Source organism: Columba livia (genome assembly GCF_036013475.1).
Source record: "Columba livia isolate bColLiv1 breed racing homer chromosome W unlocalized genomic scaffold, bColLiv1.pat.W.v2 SUPER_W_unloc_5, whole genome shotgun sequence".
Lineage (NCBI taxonomy): Eukaryota > Metazoa > Chordata > Aves > Columbiformes > Columbidae > Columba > Columba livia.
The window spans coordinates 1,077,119-1,088,684 of NW_027043000.1; the positions used below are offsets into that span (position 1 = coordinate 1,077,119).

The 11,566-nt window shown below is 38.1% G+C and overlaps 1 protein-coding gene across 1 annotated transcript; it reads right to left on the reverse strand.

The window, feature by feature from the left end:
* Positions 1 to 1,501: 1,501 nt before the first annotated feature.
* On the reverse strand, positions 1,502 to 10,794 carry LOC135577506 (T-cell receptor-associated transmembrane adapter 1-like). Its single transcript, XM_065047641.1, has 4 exons — positions 10,715 to 10,794; positions 9,577 to 9,638; positions 8,883 to 8,941; positions 1,502 to 1,812 (listed from the first exon to the last, which is right to left on the reverse strand). Exons 1-4 carry the CDS (start codon positions 10,792 to 10,794, stop codon positions 1,534 to 1,536), a joined length of 480 nt encoding a protein of 159 aa, XP_064903713.1. The 3' UTR covers positions 1,502 to 1,533.
* Positions 10,795 to 11,566: the final 772 nt, after the last annotated feature.

The following is an 11,566-nucleotide window of genomic DNA, read 5'->3' on the forward strand; positions in this document are numbered from 1 at the left end:
TCCATCACCTTTTTCACCTTTCCAATTTGCTTCAAATGCCAAACAACCTTAGGACGGTTGACACTAAGTTCTTCAGCAACTTCTCCTGTAGTTGTAAGATGATCAGCTTTGATGATTGCTCTGAACTGGTTATTGTAAACTTGCAATGGCTGGCCGCTACCCTCCTCATCTTCAAGGCTCTCATCTCCTTTGTGAAACTTCTTAAACCACCATTGCACTGTACGTTCCTTAGCAGTTCCTGGGCCAAATGCCTGGTTGATGTTGTGAGCTGTCTTCACTGCTTTATGACTCATTTTGAACTTGAATAAGAAAACCACTCAAATTTGATTTTTGTCTAACATTTCCATAGTCTAAAATAAACATAAAATATACAGCAAGTAATAAGTCATTAGCAAAAAAAAAAAAAAAAAAAAGAAGAAAAAAGAAGAAAAAACATAAAGCAAGAAAATAACATTAAAATGATGCATAAAATAACCACATTTATTTAAGAATGTATCCCAATATCAAACGGAAAATTTCAACAGTGTGAAAGCCACAATTCCTTTTGCACTAGCCTAATACATCACGATGCCTTACTGTTTCCTGCTTCTACTACTTAATGACTCCTGGAACATAAAAATAAAACCCCACTCTATAAAAGGTTACCATCTGATGAGTTTAAAGTCTTAAGATGAATGTGCACACAATATGTGAATTATTTGGGGAAATAAAAAGGCTCTTTCTACTTTTGTAAAATAGATGAAACAATGGCAGTGAAAAACCCACACAGAATATTAAACATCACATAGAATATTAGAAGGAAAAAATCCTCCCTAGGAGATTTAATGTTACAGATATTTGGCTAATATCTTTAATGTGGGCTGGATACAACATAACATTAGTAGAGGAGTTGAGATTTGAGATGTATCCTGGTATTGCTCAGAGAAGGAAACTAAAGATATATAAGGATATTGTTAAATCTTGCAAGATGTGCAATTACTACTTTAAACAAGCTATTAACTTATTCTCCAATTAGCTTTAGATATGTTGTGTTATTACCATAGACCAGTCACCGTAAGGAAGTATAAAATGTCGAACAGATGATCGGTTTTTAGTTTAACTAAATCGTTAAGTGTGCAAGCATGAAACACAATTTCCTTCCAAAGGTGGTGTTCAAACCTATATAGAAGAGTAGTTATACTCTGCTAGAGCTCTACAGACAACAGGGTGGGTCTTTTGGGACTGTTTGAAAGTTGATGGTTGTTTTAAACTAAGGATTAATTTTTACTGGAATCAATACCATGTGAATGCTGAGATACCAGCTTCTACAACTCCTTTCCAAAATGTCTTCAGAAGGGCAGGTCCTTCAAAGTGGCAGTCTGGATCTTATTTCTTGCTCAGTCTCTAAATGTGCTTGGAAGACACTTTAGAACACTTAACTTACCCATTTTATAACATGGTTTAGTATGTCAGTTTGTCAGGTTATTGCCTCTACTCATTCACTGTTTTTCCAGAACGAAGAAGCAGATATCACTTTATGATTACATATTTGGTTTATGAAGCCACTTCAAATGTTCTCTCCTTTGTAGTATGAATCAAGCCCATTAATCTCATGGGATCATCATGAATGGCTTCTACGTTTGTTGTGTTTTCAGCAGCCAGCTGCTCACTGTTGAGATAAATGCTAACTTTGGAAGCCATCATGGTGGGGTTAGATGATCTTTCTTCTTCATCCTCCTCTAATGAAGGGCCTTTCTTTCTCCTCGGTTTTCTGCGTTTTCCCTTGACACTGTGATCAAGTGAGGCATAACACATCTGATGGGCAGACTCCACCTAGATGAACATGCACTTTAACATTCAGTAGTTATGCTTGCTTTAAAGTTATGTCTAAGACTTTGAGTATGTCTACACCGTAATCATAATAGTGGCTGAAGTTTACCCAAATTAGCTCATTAAAAGTACAAATGATTCAGCTGTGGCAGCACAGAAAACAGACCAACGTAACCTAACAGTAAATGACTCGTGTTCTTGGGGTAGTGTTGGAATGATAAAGGACTCAGCATTCCGATTCAATGTGAATCACGCAGAGACATTTATTACAGAAACAAACCTCCTTATATATGCAACTATATTCTAATCACGCGTCCACGCTCCAAGCATGGATTCGCTAAATGAGTATCACAGGCTGTCCATGCGCTGGAGTCTCACTGATGATACGTCCAATGATTCACGCCATGTTGGGACCCCGCTGATTGAGGAAGGCCCCTCTTTCTCACAGCAGATTCCGTTCTCAGCTTCTCGAAGCGGCCTTGAGATTCCTTAGGGCCAGACTAATTCAGCAACAAATCTTTATCTATCAAAACCCCTCCGCACTTCCCCCTTTCTGTTCTTGAATTAGTCAGGCCCCTTTAACCGCACGGTGAATCATTTTTGAAATATACTACAACATAGAACACGTGATTAACAACATAATTACAATTACATATAATGCAGTTAAACCTTACTTAATAAGATCAAACAACTACCTGCCTATTCTTAAAACCTTAATTCTACTATGACAACATAATTAACACACTATTTTAATAGATTCAAAATAACCAGACAAGTTAATACAATATATTCTCTTAAATTCCTAAAAGATTTATAACTGCGCAGTTTATAGGGTAACATATTTAATACCATCAGCACATAGTAATAATTGAATTAATATCTTAAAAGTTATCTTAACCTATTTAAAAGATCAATAGCTTAAGATTAATATCCCTTCTAAATCTTTATCAGTTGCTAAACTTAGATTACTATGGTAGGGATATCTCATAATTTTACCTTATCTATGCATTGACTATCTAATCATAATATCACCCTTTTGGATCTCCTGCTGATTGTTCAAATTCCCATTCTCCACAGAAGGTACACCACCTTCTTACTAATAGGCTTCTAGACCACCAGGTCTGTGAGCATCTATAACACTGAATTAGGATCCATGGTTTACATCTGAAACAGTCCTCACAACTTATCTCCCTCCTGTCCATCTCCATCCGTTGAATCTTTGTGGAATCCACTTCAATCCTCGGCCTGTAATGACACAAACATAACCTTTTCCCCAGGTTATCAATTGATGCGGCCTTTTTCATTGACTAGTGATTTGACCATAACTAACGTAGGTTCTTTCTGGTTTAGCATGGTTTTGGGTCATACTTGCAAAGTGTTTCATCACATACAATGCTTTTGACAATTGGTTTTGTGGTGTTTCCCCTACTTCCCCCCCTTTGTTTTTTTTTTGTTTTGTTTGTTTGTTTGTTTGTTTGTTTGTTTTAAAGAAAAAAACAACAAACAAACAAAAAAAGTTCAGAACCAGATACGTGTGTTGGATCTTGACTACGTACTCAGAATCACAAATCAAATGTAGAGGTTCCTCCTTAAAAAGCTCTAATTAATTTAAAGCTGTGCCAAGTTCTGCTAATTGGGTTGAACCTTCAATAATTTTTACAGAATGATGCCAATCGTTATCTTCACACCAAACCACTACAGCTTTATGAGACTTCCCAGAACCATCAACAAAAACTTTGCAAGTATGTAGGATCAGACCAAATACAAGTATGGCCTATGACCTGATGTTAAAGACTTGCAGGTTCTGCAGCAATTTACATTTATGCATGCCAAAAGCTGTGCTGTTAAAAAAAATAGCTAGTGCAATTTACAAAGACATAGATTACAAATAATAAAAAAAATAAATCAGAATTAAATTTTACAAATGGTACATATATGACAAAAGGATCATGGCCTATTAAGACTTAAATTCATTCCCTGCATTTTCTTGATCAGAGTGACAATTGATATATAACAGTCGGTATATCAGTCTGCTAGCAATGTCATCATACTGTCCCACAATAGCCACAGGTTTTTCACACACAAATCTGCAAGTCCAATCGAATGCAGTCAGCTTGTAAGGTTGTCAAAAATTTATTCCTCAACATTTCTAACTCCATTTTGGCTGTCATATTTATTGGATATTGTTTTCCCTTACCGGATCGAAGTCCTGTTTCAGATCTATCAGTGCAGTATTTGCTTTATCGAAACATTGGCTGTTAATACTAGTGGAAATACAGCATTTGAAATTTCCTTGAAGATTTCTCACTTGCAGCAAGCAGATCTGCGCCATCCAAGCAGCTTCTTGTAGGCCATGCAACTAAACAGAATTCTCAGAAAACGTTATTTGAGCTTACAATTTACTTAACAAATCTTAACCTAAGAGAGATATAGGACTTTCTGGCAACTATAAGAATTCATGTATTAAAACTTTCCAAATTTGGCATTCTATTGGTCTCAAAAAACAGCCTTTCTTTCGTTCTCTCCCATGACCTCATAAATTAGCATGGTGAGTTTACTAAGATGTCTCTTACAACTAATTACCACAGAATAAGCCTATTAACAAATTTTTGGTTTAATTTTCCAGTTTCATTAGAACTACGGGTCTGCTAGGGATGCATTTAAACTTCACCCTCAGACTGCTCCATTCAGTATTACATCGCTGCAGTGGGGGGGAGAGAAAACCCCCCTTTCACCGCTTTAAACGTGGGCAGCCAGATATTTCCATTTTTTTTTTTTTTTTCATTTTTTCTCTTCTTGCTGCAGTTTAGATATACCCAAGGTCATGCAGATGGCATAATGGCTGGTACGAAGTGGGAGGCTCTGGGAAACTTCTCAGTTACAGTGAGTTGCACACAGGCCTAGGATATTTTGCTCTTTTGTTTTCCCATTTCATTCCAACCATAATACACTTTATATGCAATTCCAAGTAGCTCAGCAATAGTTACATTACTTAGCTCCATATCCCTTTTACAATTTACAGATGTCAAAAACGAGTATAATAAACATAAATCCATTATTCTATTCCCCTAGATCCAAATCAGTTAATATTCTAGCAACTTTTAAATACAACCTCTTCCAAATTCACATCTATCATAGCATTTAGGTGTTTTGGTGTGGTTTTTTTTGTTTTTATTTTGTTTGTTTGTTTGTTTTGTTTTGTTTTGTTTTGTTTTTTTTCAAAGCAGAGTTTAACAATTTAAATGCTTTTCTGGTCTCAAAATTACTAGATAACAATATAAGCAATTACTCTAATGTGTAAGGATGCATCCTAAGGGGGAGCAAGGTGGAATTTTGGCAGTGGAACCGGTTCCCATTTTGTAATTATCTCCCCGAACAAGATTCTTTTGGTACCAAATATAAATATGCAAACTAAAATACTGAGCTCAGATATGAAAACCAAACACCAAGTTCAAATATTCAGATGGATCACAGTTACACCAATTTAAGACAATATCTCCATTTTTGCATTGCACCTTTGGGCCGCTTACTGCCCAGCCAGGTGGAGGCACCTCTGGGTCTCCCTGACAAAACAGGTCAGTGTGCGCTGGAGCCCCATTGGCACCCACTCCCCTGCCACCGCAGCAAGCTGGACTGGGCAAGGCTGGTGCACTACAGCTGTTATTCCAAAACCAGGATTCTTTACATGGTGTGCATACTGAAAAGCCAAATCCAGCACACCGAGATGAGACACAGCCTGTCACAGAGTTGTGCAAGTCTGAATGCTGGAATAAAGGAAGCATGCTGGAGAGAAAAATAACAGCTACTACACGCAAAATTTTACCATCACATTCATGCAGTAAAGAACTAAATTACTTATCACAAAATGCACATTTTGAGTCAACGGATTCTCATGATTTAACAGTCTGTGAACCATATAGAAAGACCTACCAAAATTGCAACATGCTTAAACAGATACCCACAAAGAAAACAGGTTAATAAGTAAAGCATCTTGCAGACTTTAACAAGTTTTCTGACCTGTGTGTTATCAGTTAATTCTCTCTCAGCTTGTTGAAGTTCAAATCGCACCGCCTGTAAAACTGCAGAGATTTATATTGTCCTGCTCTTCTGGCCTTAAAAACAACATTAATCGCAACAGAGTGTTACACTGTGATATTGTATTCTCCAGACACTTTTCCCAATCACTTAACTTATACAGCAGCCAACACTGATTTCAATATTTAACAAGATCTTCCTTCCTCATAATTCCTAAGTTTTAAAACACCTCCGAATACCAATTTTTTAGGAACACAACTGAAAACAATAATGCCTGACCCCATCTTGCAAGTAAAAACCTTGAGAAGAGGGAGGGAGGGGGGAAGGGGAGGAATGCACAGGGCTGCTTGCAGTGTGAGTGTGAAAAGCGGGGAGAAGGTTTTACAGCGCACTTAAAAACAACTAGTATAACAATTAACTCACATTCCTAACAAGCTGCTTGATTTTCAGAGAGGCAATACACAGGACCACATAATAGGTACTGTAAAACTCGCAAATAATATGTTGATAGCAAACATCAGCATTCTCTACTGCTAATTTCAATAACAATGCTTCCTTAGCTTTCAAGTTTTCAACCTGCTTATTGATGGCCTCTTGAAAGTGGTCAGTAAATTGCATGTAATTCTCATTGGGACCCTGATTAATAGTTGCAAATGATTTGGCTGTTTTGTTAGTTTCAGGCACCTCTCAGCTTGATATGCAAGGTCTGTTGACTGCCTCAGGATTTCAGAAACTTATCGTGCCTGTAGTTGTGATATGTCCATTAGTGTCTCTTCTAGGAGTTGTGGGATACCTGCCCCTTTCAACGAATCCCGATCGTTCTGTCCTAAATGATCTATAGCTGTTACATTGCATAGGTCTAATTTTGCTTGAGTCTTTCATGGTTCTTATCTGATCTCGGGGCAACTCGTACACATACTTAACTTTTCAAGAAAAATGCTTCAAACCCTCATTCTCTTCCGAGTCATCAGATAACACGGACTTGAACGGTGCTGGAGAATCATTAGTAACAGGGGGGTTCGGAACAGTGCACATTCTCGGCAATACTTTGTAGCATCATAATTATTCGTATAAGCTGAGTCCCCAAGCGCATCCCCTTTCCCGTCACAATCAGCATGACCGCATTGCTGACTGTTGGATTCACTCGCTAATAGCTGATCTGATCTTTCACGCAGTTCTTTTGCCCAGTTCATATCCGGCAACTCCTTCTGCTCTCTCGTAGGAGTTAGAGAGGTAGAAGGCGGTAAAGGCGGACACGAATCAGTAAAAGGACTGATATTACACATATTTACGACTTTAGCATTCTCATCTTTCACCAGTTCTTTTGACAAATTGTCTGATTCCAGTCCTTTAGACTTCTTGATCTCTCTAGAGTCAGGTAATGGTATAGGAGTCCATCCACTCGGTAATTTTCCTCCCTGCGCCCCAGACTGCTGTATCATCGTGGGTGCCGACAGCACAACAGGGGATGGAGTGGGGAGAGGGTCAAAAGACTCGATCCGGGTAAACTTTACGGTTATTTTTAGGTTTGCTATCAGGCTGCCCCCTTAAAGTCTTTTAAGGTGGAAATTATAAGCTTCCATGTAATCGCTAATGATTTAGTTTCTTTATCATCTCCATTGCTGACCTTATTCCGTAATTTCTTCCATTTATCGACCCAAAGTTAACGTTTAAAAGCCTTCTAATTTTCTCCTGGGTAGCCGTGAATTCTACACCAAATTAATAGTCTACATATGTTACATTTTTCCTATGTAAGTCCTCTCATAGAGAGAATATGCAGGAGGAACTTAACTGCAGCTTGTGCTTCAGAGAACACATTCTGTCCCATAACTTTACTCTTCCCTCCTCCTGTTCCCAGCCAATCAACTTTTCCCTTTGCTGCGTCGACGACTTTATTCCCGGGGCGTCCTTACGCCTCCGTCATGTCTTCAGTCCACCTGAAGCCGCTCCCGGCTGGGCCACTCCAGGCTTTTCCCCGATCGTAGTGGTACACCAGAGTATCACGTCGGGATCACCATTTGTTGGAACGATAAAGGACTCAGCATTCTGATTCAATGTGAATCACGCAAAGCCATTTATTACAGAAACAAGCCTCCTTATATATGCAACTATATTCTAATCACGCGTCCACGCTCCAAGCATGGATTCGCTAAATGAGTATCATGGGCTGTCCATGCGCTGGAGTCTCACTGATGATACGTCCGATGATGGGACCCCGCTGATTGAGGAACACCCCTCTTTCTCACAGCAGATACTGTTCTCAGCTTCTTGAAGCAGCCTTGAGATTCCTTTGAGACAGACTAATTCAGCAACAAATCTTTATCTATCAAAACCCCTCCACAGGGTTATGGCAGCTATTATTGGAAAGATTCACTGTGGGACTGAGGGTACTTTATATAATTGGTCCAAGTTGTTTGGGATGTAAGACATTATTTGATCTCTTTTTCTTCTTACTGGTTTTGTTTGTTTTTTAAATTATAATCCAGTTACATTTTTCATAGGCTTGGTCTGTGCAGAAAACTAAAGATGGGTGATTCTTGTCTGTAAATATGATCTCATTTGCAGTGCAAAATGTATGCCTCCTGTGTCTTTCCCGTGTTTTTCTCTGTGTTTTTCAAGCCAAATTATCAAACATTTTTCATATTGGAATTTTCATAGGTTAGTCTGTTTCTGTGAAGTTAATAAAGCAAATGTCTAGATTTAAAAAGAAAAAAAAAATAAATTTTCCACCACCTGGAAGTATCCTGAGAGAGAATTCAATTCAGCCTGATCTGCATGCCTGTGACCGAGCTTTATTATGCCATATGGATGGAAATGAGCTGTCTATAATTCTCCTGCTCTCTCATTAATGTCCCAGATGGAACAAAGGGTCAAGTCCGTGCTTAAATTTCTTGATGAACTACGACACTAATGCATGGTAATTTTCATGATGAGCAGAGTGAAAATTTTTGTTATATATTGTCATGGGATACACACAAAAATTCTGAGACAGACCACATTACCCTAATTCAGAAATCCAGAATTAAACTTAGAGATACCTGTAGCTGGTTAACTGGCCTTTGAGGCTGGGACTTCATCTGCCCGTAACAACATTCCTCTACAGTTTATCAAAGTAGAAAAATGTTTTAGTTATTAAGGCACACTACTGATTCTTAAAAGATCAAATTAACAGCTCCTCCCTGTTACAGAACCAACTTCCCCCAGTTTACTTTGGTAGAAGTTTGGTTTTTTTTGAATTCACACACAGATCTCTTTCTCTATTAACAGAAGGGCGAATAGCTAAGAAATTCAGACATGCATACTGTGAAAATGAAAAGCATTTTCTGTTCATATGGATGGAAAGTTTCTCATTATTCACTAAGTGGGCGTCATTTTAGACTGCTAGGGGTACCATCTTGTGTGGGAGCATTGACTTTGGGCAGGGAGTAATATGTGTCTTAGATTGCTGTAACTGCATGGATCAAGCTGTTATTTCAACTGGTGCAGCTTTACATGAAGAACAGCTCTTGGTTTTGAGATATTTGGCTGAACAGGATCATTTGGACTGCAAAAAATCCACTTCAGTATGAGACCTGGTGTTAAAAAGAGTAGTGCGGTATGATGGTTTGCAGTTCTATCCCAAGCTGGTATTAATTCTGTGTTGAGAAACACAGAAAGCGTTGGTCAGTCAGTTTTTAACTACACATTTATCACAGCCTCTGAACAGACACGTGTTCTCAAAGTGAAGCTTACCTAAAATATCTTGATTGAGATTGCCATAAACTGGGTCATCTTCTGTGTAGTAGCCATCATAGCTAGAAGGGCAACGGAAAAATACTTTTAATTCACAGAATATGCTTGATTTAGGACTTCACTATTAGACTTGAAACATTTTACACGCATGTGGCAGTAGCAAGCAGATTGTATGTGATCTGAAAAACAAGACCAAAAATATCGGGGTGGAGGGGGAAACAAGTGTGGGGACACAGCACAGAAATGGCTATGTGCATGTTCTGAAGAGAGATTTGTTATCTAGCCAAGAATAGAACTCTTCTTTCCTGGAACTTACTTAAATATAAAGCTAATCTCAAGACCACTAAGCTACCATTTGATGTAGTTCTAGAGGTATTATTGATCACTGAAACGAACCCACTTCATGTCCTCTGAGCCTGCTTTGCAATACAAACTAAAGCACTAAATGGGTCTCTTGGGGCAATGTTCTTAAAAACAGAGACTTCCCAACTTCAGGTAAATTTGTAATTGAGGATTGGTTTGGGGAAACAGGTGAAGGCTTTTGTATTTCTGTTGCAAGGGCCTTTTATATTTTGGTTGACATGAGACCCTTTCCATCTCTGTTTTTTAACGTTTGGCCTATTTTTTTTTTACAATGGGATAAGAGAAACAGACTTGTAACAGATCATCAGGTATCCAGCAGCTGTATACAGACTCCATTTCATTGCTTTTGAACATCATTTATAAAATAAGGGTATGAAATGTAAATACATGTTTTTATATATTGTAACTTATTGTTTTCTGATATTTATCTTAAATTATTATAGACTTACTGAGTTTGAGTGATAGTAAATATTGTTTTATCTTTATATCTTGCACTTCAGTATACAAAATTCTCATATTAACATGCAATTATTTCATTTTTGATGAAATGACTGGAGTACATCACTTCCACATGATTTTTTAGTACATCACTTCCACATGATTTTTTTCCTGTTTTCTTCGGATTTTTCTTTTCCACAACCAGCGTGCTCTCTGGTGTTTCCAGGTGGGCTTCATGACATACTGGATTTTTCCCTATGCTGTCCCTCCAAAGCCGTCTCTCATTATTTATTGCTTATTTCAACCTTTCCAGAAAGAAATATTTTATCAGTCTTACCTTGGACTGTTGTCTTCATAGTCTTTATACTTTTTAGCAGGAAAATTTGTTAAAAAAAAAAGAAAGAGCAAATGAAACATGCTATTTTTAGAACACTTCAGATAATTGTCCAACTGACATGCTTTTGATTTCACCGTAGACAGTAAAATGGAATGCTCTTGGCTCTGAGAAACTCCATTTGTCCCCCTGCTTTTCTCAAACACTTGTGACTAATACAAGAAATGTTGGTGTGCTACCCTGTCCTGTGGCTGCAAAGTCCACATTAGTTTACAAGTCCCCCAAAATGTATTGTAACACCTGTGATTAATTTCTTATTTCCTTCTCCTTCTGCTTCTACCTCATCTTTTTCTCTGCCTAGGGAGGTGCATCATGTGTTTATATTACAAGGCGAAGGGTTTGTTTACTTATTTTGCTAGTTCTGCTGCGTATATCTCAGAAAGAGTGACCATGCAGAAAAAGAAACTGAGGCAGAAAGGCATTGGCTCCAAAGAGATTTGTTACTAGAGCTTGATTAATAACTCAGGAACGCTTGACTTTCTATCTTCTGCTCCAGAACTCCCGAATTTAGCACAGTAAGCTCCGATTACATGAGCAATGCAACATCAGCCAACCTTACCAAAACCTTGCTCAGCATTAGTTTTGTAAATGACTGTGATTTTTCATCGTAGAAATCTCTGCCTAGCAGCACTAAAAGACAAACCAAAAAGGCACTCCCTCATCCCACAGCTCTCCAGCAGCTCTTTTAATATCCTGTCATATTCTAATGCTCTTGTACTTGGTGAGTTCAGTTCATAAGCATAGGCCTGTTTATGTAGGTTATGTATGCATGTGTGTTTAACGTGATTGAACCTG

Coding starts and splice junctions, on each gene's coding strand:
- LOC135577506 (XM_065047641.1), bottom strand. CDS start 10,794: ATGTTTCATTTGCTCTTTCTTTTTTTTTTAACAAATTTTCCTGCTAAA. Junction 8,942..9,576: donor TCTCAATCAAGATATTTTAG/GTAAGCTTCACT, acceptor GATAAACTGTAG/AGGAATGTTGTTACGGGCAG. Junction 1,813..8,882: donor GGCCAGTTAACCAGCTACAG/GTATCTCTAAGT, acceptor ATGTTCATCTAG/GTGGAGTCTGCCCATCAGAT.